The following is a 15,718-nucleotide window of genomic DNA, read 5'->3' as shown; positions in this document are numbered from 1 at the left end:
CCCTTGTGAAATCCTAGATCCGCCCCTGCAAGTAAGGACACGTTGTCAAAGGAAGCTATCAAACCACTTTAAATTTAGCAAATTCAACGAGCAGAGCGCTGATAAAACTCCGCGATTCTCGCGAGTCTCTCCACTTATGATACAAAATTACTACACTTGAAAAATTATTGTAATATAGGAAATTTAATTTAAAATCTTTCATTTGTGAAACTGAACGTCATGGTTAAATCATTTTAAGTAAATTCCAAACCAGTGAATAGTGCTTTTCGCGTCCTCAGAGGTACCTCTGGAATAAAGCAAGGACCACTTGTACAAACAGCAGCGAAGTGAAGCCGGATCTTGGCGAAGATCAGTATCAGCAAAAGCAAGGCTGCTCGGACATTTAAAAGGGCTAAGTATTTTTATTGCCCAATAAAATTTATTTAGCATTTTTAGCTGTCCGAACAGCCTTGCATTTGGTTTATCGTGGCTATTCAAACCCGGATATCCGTTAACTATTTACCTCCGAGCAAAACTAGTTGACTTCTCGTTTCGCCTAGGTGTCAGAAGCATATATTTCCATAAGCAAGGTCGCTGGACCTCATGGGTCTCATGACTCTATGCGTTGTAGGATATGGGTAAAGCATTGTTCACATGAGGCTTTTGCTATATATAAGTGCTCTTTGAAATCGCTAAACGTCATAAAATAAGCGGTATTTGTTTTGTTTATTTTCGCGAGATTAGGTAATTACACAAAGATACCGCAAGAGGCCTATTTATACTAGACTAGCCAAAAAAGTCCAAATAACCCTTGAAAAGTATATATCCTACTTCAATCCTGAATACAACAGTTTCTTACAAAAGCCGACAAATCCTTGCATATTATATTTCAATACTGCCAACAATTCAGTTTTGTATTCGGCTTGACAAGTACTGATTCTGGTCTCATCACGCTCGTAAGTATTCTGGTTGCTGTACGGATAACCAAAGTGTCGCGGGTTCTTAAAAAAATATTGATGGATTTTTATAAACAACATTATGTATTTGTATTTCAGTAGGGGCTTGATATTGTAAGACAAGACTTGGTGCTATATGACAAAAGAAATTCAAAAGAGGTTTCCAGTGACAATTAAAAAATAAAATGGTACCTAGACAGTGATGGTTGTTGATTTGGATAAGAGCTGATAGAAAGTGAAGCCCATTATCATAAGGAAAGTATTTATGTCGGCATAATTTGCATTCAATTTTCGGCCCGGCTTCCTCAAGGAACTTTTACGTCACACTATGGTATTTACCCTTGTCGCCTCTCGCGCTAATCACTTTACACAACCAGTTTTTCGCGCGCGCCGCATTACCGAATGAATTTTGTAGTATGGGGGACGAGCCCGTTGCGGAGCAAAAACTTGTGAATCAGTTATTTTATTGGAATTTCAGCAAATGCAGAGTCCTCCTCTACTGCTCTTTTGATGTCTAAAAGACATAAAGAAATTTCAAATTAAGGATACTTTCATCAAAGAAGTACTGACAATCTGGTCGGAAGTTAATTTTGAAGATGAAATTAAATCTGAGAATCAGTTCCTTAACCAAAACTTATGGCACAATTCAGTGATCAGAATTGATGACTGTCCTGTCTTTTACTTTGAATGTTATCATAAAGGTATCACAAAGGTGAAACATTTGAAAGATGGCTCAAATAATTTCTTATCCTATTTTGAACTACAGACCAAATTCAGTCTTAAAATTTGTCCTCTCAGATACTATGGACTCATATCGGCCCTTAAACTGCTCTGGGACGCACACACAAACAACCTTATTACGACAGACTCCGAATACGAAACCTTTTCGGAAACGTTAATAAAATCGCAACGAACAAGCTCACCAGTGTATCAGAAACTGATATCCAGAAAATCTACGCTTTCTTCCCAATCTCAACGGAAATGGTTTGAATACTGTAATGCAGAAGAAACAAAATGCATTAAATGGAGCGATGCCTATCAATTAGCCTTTAAATGCACCAAAAGCACAAAACTTTTCGAGTTCCAATTCAAACTTTTACATAGGGGAATATCAACTAATGAATTCTTAACGAAAATTGGAGTACAAGATGACCCAAACTGCTCTTTCTGCAAAGAAGAACCAGAAAAACTAAAGCATCTCTTCTGGTCGTGCGCCAGGGTGACCTCCTTTTGGAACTCCCTAACCGAACTGCTAAAATTATTTAAAATATTTCCAAAACATTACACAGTGAACATCTCTGTAGCCTTAGGATTGATACCGGACTGCTCAAAAAATCATCGCCAAATTAATTTCTGCTTTCTACTGGCCAGCCTTTTTATTTGGATTTGTAAAAATAAAACAAGACCTCCTTAAATAGAAAGTTTTCTACTTTATCTTAAATCGATTTATGTCGTTGAACAAAGAACAGATGACACAACCAAAAAAAAGTGGGATTTGCTGGAAAGCCTTTTAAAGAAGAAATAAAATAAATGAATAAAAACTAATCTCTTTATCTTCACCCTCCCTAGCCGAATATACTCAATATATTAGGCTCTAAAGTCCTCTAAACAGGTAATTTCTTCAACGCTCTTTCAAGCCCCTCTCAATGACTGACAGAAACAGCTTAAATTTTTTTAACAAAATGTCGGTAAGAAAAAAATGGCGCAATTTGATTTAGTTTTTCATTATCTTTAATAAGCCAAAAGTAGTTGGTAGTTTTTTTGTAAATGTATTAAAAGAGATAAATTGTATTGCGCTGTTATGAGTATAAATATTAAATTTTAGGAAATTGAGTATTGTATTGTAAGTAGTGTGTTGTAAACTTTTTAATTGTCATGTAGGTAGTGTAAGCAGTGTATTGTACTGTAAGTAGAGTAAGCTTTGTATAGTAAGTAATAAGTAAGGCTTTGTATAGAAAGTAATTAGTAAAGCCTTGTATAATAAGTAATTAGTAGTGAACATGTCACCTTGTAAGAACGTTCTGTGTGTGTTTTGCAATAATAAAAAAAAAAAACTTCCAAATCAAGAAGATCTATTTTGTTTCATTGCCCAAAGGACAGTCACCTCCAATAGTTGGCGTTACCAAACCTAGAATCATATATACACGATGGCTATAATTTTTTTGCTAACGACACTACACAAAAAATGATGTATCTTGAGAAAGGAGAATAATGTATTTGTATTCATTCAACGCGCTTGGTATTGTGAGAGCAACTGAAGAAAGTGTTGTATATAATAAGTTATGGTGATTTGAAGGTAATTTGCCTGTCACAGTACCTGGGTTTTGATTAAGATGAGAAAAAGGGACCCCGAAATGAAATTCCCACTATTTATTACCTCATGATTTTGGAACTAAGTCTGAATGACGAATGAATGAACGAACGAACGAACAAAAGAACGAATGAAAGCTCTATTAGAGTGTCAAAAACCTTATTCAGCCTGGGATCATCCTTTTTCCCAAGGGCCACGCGTATTTTTTAAATCACATGACGTAGTTGCCCTGGTAACGGTAAACAATATGATTTTTTTGATTGGCTGATAAAAACTGCATGCGTAATTAGGTAAAAAACGAAACGCTTCTACGCAATTTTGGTTATACTTCCGGTCATCGAAACAATTGAAGATGTAGCGGGCAAGTTTGAAAATGTTACCGGAAAAAGACCGAATAACACTGGGAGTTTGTTGGAATAACGTATTCACGAAGCAGACCTTTGTTTATGAACGAATGATAGGTACATGCATCTATTGTAAGGTGTAACTTGGTTGTATTTTTTATTGCATTAAAAATATTGCAAACATTTGCACTATCAACTTAGCTTATACAAGATATACACACTAATGGAGTTCAATGTGATATTTCTTACCGCTGCTCGATAGAATAATACCTCGTCGATCAGTAGCTTTCTTAGTCCTGAATTTTCTACAATACCTCTGCATGGCCATAAATATATAAATTCACAGTATCATCAACCGTCGGAATGTCATCAGCTGATGATATCCTCGACTCCATGTTTAAACACTATTACTCCAATTCCTCTGGATTCTAACTTTTCTATCTGGTCAGATAATATTGCGTGTAGAGACGACACAACAAGAACATATCTATCAGCCATGCGATCCAATGAGTTTCACTCGAATCGAATTGTGTAAATAAAAATATCAACGACTTGAATTGCCAAAACCAGCAGGCAAAACACAAAGACAGTCGTTCTACTTAACGAGTAACGACTACAGCAGGCAGGGCGGCTTCCTGTTCCATTCCTTGTTTCTTGATGTCCTCCGACATTCCTTGTTTCTTGATGTCCGGCGACAATTGTAGCAAGGATTGCTGTACAGCTCTTTCGAACGCCAAACTCAAATCTCGTATCTTCTTTCAAAATTCGCTTTCTTCTCGTCTCAGTCAGCCCCAGCCTTCCCCTTTCTTTTACTGAGCAGGCGCAGATGAACATTTATGCAGTGGTCATGCGCTACCGGATGTCGTGGATTTTACGACATCCGGTAGTCAGTGTTACCATGTATAAGAGCCCTCCGTTTCGCCGACCACGTGAAAAAAAAAAACGGAGGTTCTGGGAACGAGAATGGGGATATACCCATACTAATTAGGGGACACAACTAAAAAAGTAACTTAAACTAAAAATATGTATTCTTGGCTTGCACGTGACGTCAGAGATGTTTCCATATTTGGGTATCCGCCATATTGGTGTTCCACCGAGGGTGAAATTTACATATGTTTATATGCTATCGCTGTTGAATTTCTCGAAATTCCAATGGATTCTCCGGAAAACGAACGTGTTCCTACAATAGATGAGCTTTGTAGTACGATTCCAGTATTATCTGAGTATTGCAGAAAACTCAACGACCACGTTAAACGAAGATATTTAGAAAAAATCGCCGAGGTTGGAGTCGATCCGGTCACTATTCCCGATCAGCAGTTTATGGTAAATAAAGGTGACGGGCCTACACGACTCCTACGTTCGTGACATTTGTACATTTGCCGTTCTATGTTAAATTCGGTCTTTCAGTCCCACGAAGAAGCTGCGGCTCCAGAATGAAAATGCTGATCACAAACCCTATCGTTACCTAAGATTTTTTGTGTGAGATCATCGCGGCTTATTGCTGAGATCCATCTTCGCCTTCGCTCAATGCTGAGCTCTTCAACTTCTGGGCTCTGATTCGTCACAACTGCCGGAACTCGATACAATCGCATTCCCTTATCTCGACCAGTTTTTCTAGAACAACCCACGATCAGGCACATAGGCATTTTGAGGACGCGAAACTGGAAAAAATTCGACTCAACACTTGTGTTTGTGGCTAGCATCCGTCCGCCATATTGGTATTTGGAACACCATCATGGCGGACAGAAGTCACGCGTAATCCGGATGTCACGTGAGTGCAAGCAAAGAATACAACAGTGCCAATCTAAAATCTATGTTTAAAAAAAACTAGGACGCTCTGTGTAAAATCTATTGTTAAAATTTAAATCTATAAGCAAATTCTGTAACTGACTGTAAAGAGTAGATATGTGTAAAAATCGTTTGTGGGGCAAAGGAAGCAACCCATGCATCCGGTGTTCATCAGGGTAGTAATGTCTCTTTTGCGAATGCAGCTTGTGAAAGCTTTAAGTGTCTTTGCTAATCTTTCGGCTGTTGGTAATTTTCTCCACAATGTTTTTCCAATATGACGCAGCGAAAATATGTAAATCACTGTTCACGAGGCTATGCTGACCCATAGATATAAACAGTAGTTCAACAATGTTCTTGCTGGGGTATAAGGCTGTGAATTAAGAACCCCTCCAAATTTATGACCTGGAACATCTATTTTTCCTGCTTATCCATATCAAGTCAAACGATTTTGTTTTGCACCCAATCGCGAATGTAAATGATTTTTTATCCTATGTACGATAACTGAATCATTATTGTCTTCTTCCCTAAAGCTACAGGGACATGACGAGCTTTATGCGATTTTTAGAAAACTAAACTAATGAACGGCACTCTGCGAACGGTATTTGTAAAACTGATGTTACTTTTCCCGGGACACAGAATGTTGATCGTTAAATCAGGAATATCGTTGTTTTAAATCGACGATCGTAAAATCGAGATATGTCCAGAAATGCACGCAATGACGAAAATGACGAATTTGGCGAAATTTCGCCAAAGTCTAAGATTTGAGCGAACGAGCTCGAGAGGAGGGGTACCACGAAAGCGGCGAATTCGACAAAAACGACGAATTCGACGAAAATGACGAATTTGGCGAAATTTCGCCAAAGTCTAAGATTTGAGCGAACGAGCTCGAGAGGAGGGGTACCACGAAAGCGGCGAATTCGACGAAAACGACGAATTCGACGAAAATGACGAATTTGGCGAAATTTCGCCAAAGTCTAAGATTTGAGCGAGCGAGCTCGAGAGGAGGGGTACCAGGAAAGCGGCGAATTCGACGAAAACGACGAATTAGACAAAAATGACGAATTTTCGCCAAAGTCTAAGATTTGAGCAAACGAGCTCGAGAGGAGGGGTACCACGAAAGCGGCGAATTCGACGAAAACGACGAATTCGACGAAAATGACGAATTTGGCGAAATTTCGCCAAAGTCTAAGATTTGAGCAAACGAGCTCGAGAGGAGGGGTACCACGAAAGCGGCGAATTCGACGAAAACGACGAATTCGACGAAAATGACGAATTTGGCGAAATTTCGCCAAAGTCTAAGATTTGAGCGAACGAGCTCGAGAGGAGGGGTACCAGGAAAGCGGCGAATTCGACGAATTCGACAAAAATGACGAATTTGGCGAAATTTCGCCAAAGTCTAAGATTTGAGCGAACGAGCTCGAGAGGAGGGGTACCACGAAAGCGGCGAATTCGACAAAAACGACGAATTCGACGAAAATGACGAATTTGGCGAAATTTCGCCAAAGTCTAAGATTTGAGCGAACGAGCTCGAGAGGAGGGGTACCACGAAAGCGGCGAATTCGACGAAAACGACGAATTCGACGAAAATGACGAATTTGGCGAAATTTCGCCAAAGTCTAAGATTTGAGCGAACGAGCTCGAGAGGAGGGGTACCACGAAAGCGGCGAATTCGACGAAAACGACGAATTCGACGAAAATGACGAATTTGGCGAAATTTCGCCAAAGTCTAAGATTTGAGCGAACGAGCTCGAGAGGAGGGGTACCAGGAAAGCGGCGAATTCGACGAAAACGACGAATTCGACGAAAATGACGAATTTGGCGAAATTTCGCCAAAGTCTAAGATTTGAGCGAACGAGCTCGAGAGGAGGGGTACCAGGAAAGCGGCGAATTCGACGAAAACGATGAATTCGACAAAAATGACGAATTTTCGCCAAAGTCTAAGATTTGAGCGAACGAGCTCGAGAGGAGGGGTACCACGAAAGCGGCGAATTCGACGAAAACGACGAATTCGATGAAAATGACGAATTTGGCGAAATTTCGCCAAAGTCTAAGATTTGAGCGAACGAGCTCGAGAGGAGGGGTACCACGAAAGCGGCGAATTCGACGAAAACGACGAATTCGACGAAAATGACGAATTTGGCGAAATTTCCCCAAAGTCTAAGATTTGAGCGAACGAGCTCGAGAGGAGGGGTACCAGGAAAGCGGCGAATTCGACGAAAACGACGAATTCGACGAAAATGACGAATTTGGCGAAATTTCGCCAAAGTCTAAGATTTGAGCGAACGAGCTCGAGAGGAGGGGTAGCAGAAAAGCGGCGAATTCGACGAAAACGACAAATTCGACGAAAATGACGAATTTGACGAAATTTCGCCAAAGTCTAAGATTTGAGCGAACGAGCTCGAGAGGAGGGGTACCACGAAAGCGGCGAATTCGACGAAAACGACAAATTCGACGAAAATGACGAATTTGGCGAAATTTCGCCAAAGTCTAAGATTTGAGCGAACGAGCTCGAGAGGAGGGGTAGCAGAAAAGCGGCGAATTCGACGAAAATGACGAATTTGACGAAATTTCGCCAAAGTCTAAGATTTGAGCGAACGAGCTCGAGAGGAGGGGTACCACGAAAGCGGCGAAAACGACGAATTCAACGAAATTTCGCCCAAGTCTAAGATTTGAGCGAACAAGCTCGAGAAGAGGGGTACCACGAAAGCGGCGAATTCGACGAAAACGACGAATTCGACGAAAGTAAGGATTTTGGCAAAATTTTGCCACAGTCGAAGATTTGTATAAACCGCAATGACATGATTATTAGCCAACAGGTTTATAGCATGAGTTGGCATAGTAAAACAATATAATAACGAAAAGGAAACTCACATGCCCAGCGGTAAGTGTTCTTATGGATTTTGTCATTTCCATCTGCAGGTAACATAGTGTCTTGTAAAATTTTTCTATCTTGTTACTAATATTCTTATACTTGGAGGAGTAGAATTATTGAAGCCATCACTGAAGTCAATCCACTGACTGATGTCTAAAATATTTGCCACAGGTTGTTGATGTGAAACTATTAAAAGTGAGTCCATCACACTTATAGGTTTTATCACACTCCTGACGTGACTGTTGTGAATTGAGTAGATGTACTCAATCTATATACAGGTGGCTCTTCAAGCTTTCTTTGTCCAACTGCGAAGAAATTTGCTGGCGTATTAATGCAGAATTTAGTCTTATTTTAAGATGAAGAAATTCTGAATTCGCAACAGAGAACGCAGTGAAAGCTCGAGTTTCCTTGATGTAGTGTTATTTCCAGACTTTGCGTTTCACGTTAATAGTTGTTTGAACTGCATGAAGCTCACATCAATTGTGGTACTGGGAAGAACGGGTATATGTGTTTCACTCTGTGTGAAAACCAAAAAGCTTGGAATGTGCCACACCAAGTCTTCACTTACTTGAGAAATTAATCATTGTTCTTGAAAACACAACAATAATCAACGCCGCCATCTTGGAGGCAATTAGCTTACATGACGTACCTACCCATGGCATAAGGGAAACCGCTGTGTGACACACATTGTAATCTCAGATTGCTCAGACTACGATCTTTATAAAAATACGTCATGTAAGCTTTCTAATTCCAAGATGGCGGCAAACCATCGATTTCTTGGCGATTTCTGGGAGTGTAATGGCCCTGGACTTTACTGGATTCCTTCGTTCTACACGCCTTCTTTTGGAAAGGTTAAAAGCAGTAAAACAAAAGGAAAAGGGTGATTCTTTCGTACAGTCAACTGCAGCCTTGTTACAATTCCATCACAAACACAATCTGGAATTCCCTAGAGCTACATTACATCAATGACACTCTGCTCAGGACAGCAGGAAAGGCTGCATGGATACGAAAGATTCCTTGTACTTTCTTCTCCATGTTTACCTGACCATGTTTGAAGAACGAGACATACATACATGTACTTTTTTTAGCTGTTTACTTGTCCAATGTGTCAACATGTCAAGCCTGTGCAACTGGCATTCCTGATTTCGATAGAGCTTCAGTATATCGACGTCTCCTACGACAGCAGGAAATTCTGCATGGATAGGAAAGATGCCTAAACCAAATAAGGTTAATTGTTTTCATTGGAACATATATCTCATGAAGTTGGTAAGATTGCATAATTGAGTTGATTCTCATACAAATATGCAAATAGAATAACAGACCACAACAAAATTGTTGTTGTAATGTTTTAACCTGTGTCATGTCTAAAGAACGAGGGATTCATGTATGTATGCACATTTCCAGTTGTTGAGTTAAATGACATAACTTTGCTGGCTTGACAAAATTTCGTCGATTTCGTCATTTTCGTCAAATTTGTCAAATTCGTCAGCACTGCATGTTGTTGTAATGTTTTAACCAGTGTCATGTCTAAAGAACGAGGGATTCATGTATGTATGCACATTTCCAGTTGTTCAGTTAAATGACATAACTTTGCTGGCTTGACGAATTTGACGAAATTTCGTCAAATTCGTCGAATTCGTCATTTTCGCCAATTTCGTCAAATTCGTCAGCACTGCATGGGTTGAGATAAATGACATAACTTTGGTATTTTCGTCAAATTCGTCAGCACTGCATGGGTTGAGTTAAATGACATAACTTTGCTGGCTTGACGAATTTGACGAAATTTCATCGAATTCGTCATTTTCGTCATTTTCGTCAAATTCGTCAGCACTGCATGGGTTGAGTTAAATGACTTAACTTTACTGGCTTGACGAATTTGACGAAATTTCGTCGAATTCGTCATTTTCGTCAAATTCGTCAGCACTGCATGGGTTGAGTTAAATGACTTAACTTTACTCGCTTGACGAATTTGACAAAATTTCGTCGAATTCGTCATTTTCGTCAAATTCGTCAATTTCGTCAAATTCGTCAGCACTGCATGGGTTGAGTTAAATGACATAACTTTGCTGGCTTGACGAATTTGACGAAATTTCGTCGAATTCGTCATTTTCGTCAAATTCGTCAGCACTGCATGGGTTGAGTTAAATGACATAACTTTGCTGGCTTGACGAATTTGACGAAATTTCGTCGAATTTGTCATTTTCGTCAATTTCATCAAATTCGTCAGCACTGCATGGGTTGAGTTAAATGACATAACTTTGCTGGCTTGACGAATTTGACGAAATTTCGTCGAATTCGTCATTTTCGTCAAATTCGTCAGCACTGCATGGGTTGAGTTAAATGACTTAACTTTACTCGCTTGACGAATTTGACAAAATTTCGTCGAATTCGTCATTTTCGTCAAATTCGTCAAATTCGTCAGCACTGCATGGGTTGAGTTAAATGACATAACTTTGCTGGCTTGACGAATTTGACGAAATTTCGTCGAATTCGTCATTTTCGTCATTTTCGTCAAATTCGTCAGCACTGCATGGGTTGAGTTAAATGACATAACTTTGCTGGCTTGACGAATTTGACGAAATTTCGTCGAATTTGTCATTTTCGTCAATTTCGTCAAATTCGTCAGCACTGCATGGGTTGAGTTAAATGACATAACTTTGCTGGCTTGACGAATTTGACGAAATTTCGTCATTTTCGCCAATTTCGTCAATTTCGTCAGCACTGCATGGGTTGAGTTAAATGACTTAACTTTACTCGCTTGACGAATTTGACAAAATTTCGTCGAATTCGTCATTTTCGTCAATTTCGTCAAATTCGTCAGCACTGCATGGGTTGAGTTAAATGACAACTTTGCTGGCTTGACGAATTTGACGAAATTTCGTCGAATTCGTCATTTTCGTCAAATTTGTCAGCACTGCATGGGTTGAGTTAAATGACATAACTTTGCTGGCTTGATGAATTTGACGAAATTTCGTCGAATTCGTCATTTTCGTCATTTTCGTCAAATTCGTCAGCACTGCATGGGTTGAGTTAAATGACATAACTTTGCTGGCTTGACGAATTTGACGAAATTTCGTCGAATTTGTCATTTTCGTCAATTTCGTCAAATTCGTCAGCACTGCATGGGTTGAGTTAAATGACATAACTTTGCTGGCTTGACGAATTTGACGAAATTTCGTCATTTTCGCCAATTTCGTCAATTTCGTCAAATTCGTCAGCACTGCATGGGTTGAGTTAAATGACATAACTTTGCTGGCTTGACGAATTTGACGAAATTTCGTCAATTTCGTCATTTTCGTCGTTGCGTGCATTTCTGGACATAAGTGGTAAAATCGGGGTGGATGTCTGCTGTGCAATAATTAAATAGCTAATTTACATGTCAGCAGGAGCAAGCCACTCATGTACGCGTTGCAGACCTGTTGTTCTGTTCAAATTGCGTGACATTGACATCTTTCTGTGTAGCACGCAACCAGGATACTTTATTGTCCAAAAGGAAAACATTCTAAGTGACAACAGTAGCAGTCACGCGCTTTAATGAGGAAGATTTACTTTTGCAGGAGACGAGGGCTACATCACAGCTGCTTACTACCTGAGTATTTCTTTATTGACGAGTACGATCTGCAACAAGCGCCAACAGCTGAATTAAAGAACTTGAAACTGAAAGTGCTCCCTCGAATCAACGCTTAAGTTAATAAATTCATCGTTTATGAGACAAGAAACATGTCTGAAGATCGTCCAAATCCATGTGACATAACTTTGGTGGTGAAAGATGGAAAGGAGTTCCAGGCTCACAGAAATGTTCTTTCACAAGCGAGTCCTTTCTTTGAAAAGCTTCTCAGCACCGACATGAAAGAGAATAATGAAGGAGTTATTCGACTGGAGTGGATAACCGAGTCTCAGATGGCAGATATTCTACAGTTTATTTATACTGGCAACGTTCAGATTTCTAGTCAAGAGAACGCTGAGAGCCTGATCGCAGTGGCAGATTATCTGCTCCTTTCAAACCTTAAAACTATCGCCGGTAAATTTCTCGAGCAACACATGACCACTGAAAACTGCATGTCAATTTACTATTCAATAGCTGAACTGTATTCATGTGATGAGCTAATCGCTAGCACCCGGAAATTCATCAACTCAAACTTTACCACCGTCGCTGCATCTGACGAGTTTCCAAATTTGCCAAGCCACGAAGTTGAAAAATGGATTTCAAGCGATGAGATAGTGATTGACGGAGAGGAAAACGTTTTTGAAATCATACTTCGATGGATTGATCACAACAAAAGTGAACAAAGCGTGAAATTCGGCGAGCTGTTTTGTCACGTTCGACTGACGACTATATCGCGTGACTTTTTAATAAAGGAGTTCGTGACAAATTATCTTGTGAAAGAAAGTTTAGCCTGCCTCGACAGGGTGACTGCTGCATTAAACTGGATTGATGGGTCAACTGATTGTAATGTTCCACGGCCACATTCTCCAAGGAATTCTTTAAAAACAAGTGTTATTGTGATAACAGATTTTGTGGGCGAAGTCCACCCGCGCTGTTATCTTCCGGCAAAAGATGAGTGGTACCATTTGCCTGCAATTGAAGGCCAACCAAAGGTACGACACATTGTTTCATTTCGCGGGAAGATATTCGTTGTTACTGATGATATCGCCACATCCCAATGCTACGATCCTGATTTGAACCGCTGGTCACCAGCACCGTGGACAAAACTGGATTCAAACCTGCCATTCACCACAGATGATCTTCAGAACGTGTTAGCTGTCGCAAACCAAATATTTTTTATTGTAGCAGAAGTCAGATCTACCTCTCGTTGGACATACAGCCTTGACACAAATTCGTTGACGCCGTTGTTTAACTGGGTTGAAAAATCATCTTTCTGTGCCGTGGCTGTAGGCAGGTACATATACGTTATCGGTGGTAGCTTTTCAGACCGACCACTCTCGGAATGTTCAAGATTCGACACCGAGACAGATGACTGGCTGAACATAGCACCTTTGAACGAGGCGAGGATAGGCGCTTTTGGTGTTTGCAAAAATGAACAAATTTTCATTGCTGGAGGTCGTTGGATTTACGGTGTTTCCCAAGTTATATTCATGAATAGTTGTGAAGTTTACAACATCCTAACAGATGAGTGGCAATTGATAGCCAACTTGAAATTGAATCGAAATTTAGGGAGCATGGTGTTGGTCGACGATGTGCTATTCGTGCTTGGTGGTCGCACGTCATTTCGTTATTATAGTAGTGGTCACAGATGGAGCGATACAGTTGAGTGCTACGACCATGAAAAAGACGAGTGGAACAACAAGACAAATGTTCCTGTCAGCAAGATGACCATCAAGAATAGAGCAAAACCCCAATACTATTTTAAAGGTTGTTCACTTCAAGTTTTTACAGGCGTTCTTAATAGCCTTGAGTCCATAGACCGTGACTAGTAATATCGCAGCAAGAGCGAGCGCGTGCTTATCAAGAGCCCGCGATCCTGGCGAGTTTGTCCGCTTATACCTTATTCTGACTAATTTGCAAGTTTTAATTTTCGCGATTGCAAGAAAAATTAGAGAAAAAGTGTATTAAATTCCGCGATTTTTCAGTGATTTGAACCAATTTACAATCGAATTCAAAGCTCGAAACAGTAATCAGAGAAAAGGTGCTGGTCAAAAACAATAGGGAAAGATATTTTAAAAGGTAAATAATTGCAGTTCGAAACATTTAAAATTTTTATTGTTTTGATATATCATATGGTATTAATTTTCGCGTGTTAAAATTTTACGCAATGTTTTTTTTTTTGCGCGTACTAAATTTCGCGATTATTATTATTATTAATATCTTTTTTTAAAGCAAGTGAAAGTTGATATTGGCAATAAAGGACAAGGAAAAGGTATGCTGTTGCATGAGTAGTCCCGAAAAGTGCCCGAAAAATGAAGTCATTCGAGGACAATTTTGAAATTAAGTTAAGGATCTTTTTTGTTATATTGTCAAAGGACAGTCGCCTCCAAGAACTTTTTCGGCTTAATAACACCAAGGACCTTATAAATACAATGGGTCTAAATTGTTTTGGACTAATGCATTCATTCAAGGCCCGGTATTGCAAGGTCAACTAAAGAAAGTGTGGTAGTTACAGTTATGGCGTTTAAAATTTACCTATAATAGTAATTCAGTGTTGATTTGAATTAGAAAAGGAAAAACATCACAAGAGAATTAAAATATACTGAAGAAAACCAACCATTTGTCGCCACATGATTCTGAAACCGAGTCTGAAATATAATTCTATTCTTTCACATCTTAAGTGTTACAAAATGACAAAGTAACACGAGAAAGCAATCGCCAGTGTTCAAATAGTATGTAGCAAACAGCTCGTGCATTCTGCGCAAATGTTTGAGAACATTTTGCTATGAATAACCATAGTTTTTGTTTACATAAATTCCATAACCACAAAACAATACCGACGTTACAAATAAAATTTAAACAACACTATATCTAAATTACTGTTTACGAGGCTATGCTGACTCACGGACATTGACAGCAGTTCAACAATGTTCTTGCTGGAGTATAGGGTTGTGAATTAAAAACCAACCCCTCCCGATTTTGACCTGGAGCATCTATTTTCCCTGCTTACCCCATATCAAGTCAACCGATTTTGTTTTGCACCCAATCACGAATGTGAATCATTTTTTTTTTATCTCATGCATAACTTAATCATATTGTATTTTTCCTAAAGCTACCGCGAAAAATTAGAAAAAAACAGCGAATTTGAAAACTGATTGAAATAATGTAATTTTTAAAGATGACTTCTCAAAGAAATTTATCATTCATTCAAAGGGTTGAACGTCTAACAACTGACCCCAATTCGTTCGAAATATGTCGCAGAATAATCCACAAGCGTCCTGAGGTATCTACCCAGGAAACTATCTTCTAGGTTTTTATTTCTCTCCCACCCACTATGAAGCCCTGTGGTTCTTTCTGATACTGGATATATGCTATTTGAGTGTTAAATAATTGGTAAATTGGTGCGCAATGTGGTGAATTTTTTTCTAAATATAAACGCAAATGTGTGACGGTGACCTATACTCCGTAGCATATATTAGAGATTTTTTCGCCATTGGCCATAGCAGCTTTTCGCATCGTGTTTACATTGAGTTCGCTTTAGCCGAGTTCCGTGATTCGTTCACGAATCTTCATGCACCAAGCGGCTATCAGTCAGCAAGTCCCAGTTCTTCCAGCCAATCAGGCGCATCAGAACAGGGTAAATGACCCGCGTGATCTTTCCCGCGCTTTTTCACCGGCCACGCTTTCCTCCTCGGGTTTCGATTGGTTCGCTGTTAGTTCAGGCTCCGCTACGATATTGGCTTTGTTATGTCTTTAGTTTTATGCTTACACCAGCTCCAGCTCGGAAAACCGCTTCATTTTGAATAACTAATGAACCCGAGGCCATAGCAACGCTACTACTCAAATTGCTGAAGTGTAACA

General features: G+C 39.5%; 1 protein-coding gene and 1 pseudogene across 2 annotated transcripts in view; both read left to right on the top strand.

Moving 5' to 3' along the window:
• Positions 1-14,614, top strand: part of LOC144661565 (kelch-like protein 40) — a 38,668-nt pseudogene extending 24,054 nt beyond the window's left edge. The window contains exon 4 of the transcript XR_013572304.1: positions 14,160-14,614. The product of XR_013572304.1 is annotated as a kelch-like protein 40 (transcript). The remainder of the gene's footprint in view (positions 1-14,159) is intronic.
• Positions 11,627-14,160, top strand: LOC144661531 (kelch-like protein 40). The gene has a single exon (XM_078522330.1). It carries the CDS (start codon positions 11,971-11,973, stop codon positions 13,684-13,686), a length of 1,716 nt encoding a protein of 571 aa, XP_078378456.1. The 5' UTR covers positions 11,627-11,970; the 3' UTR covers positions 13,687-14,160.
• Positions 14,615-15,718: the final 1,104 nt, after the last annotated feature.

The sequence above is a fragment of the Oculina patagonica genome, chromosome 7, assembly GCF_052425735.1.
Source record: "Oculina patagonica isolate OP01 chromosome 7, crgOcupat, whole genome shotgun sequence".
Taxonomy (NCBI): Eukaryota; Metazoa; Cnidaria; class Anthozoa; order Scleractinia; family Oculinidae; genus Oculina; species Oculina patagonica.
This window is presented reverse-complemented; position numbering and strand designations above follow the sequence as displayed.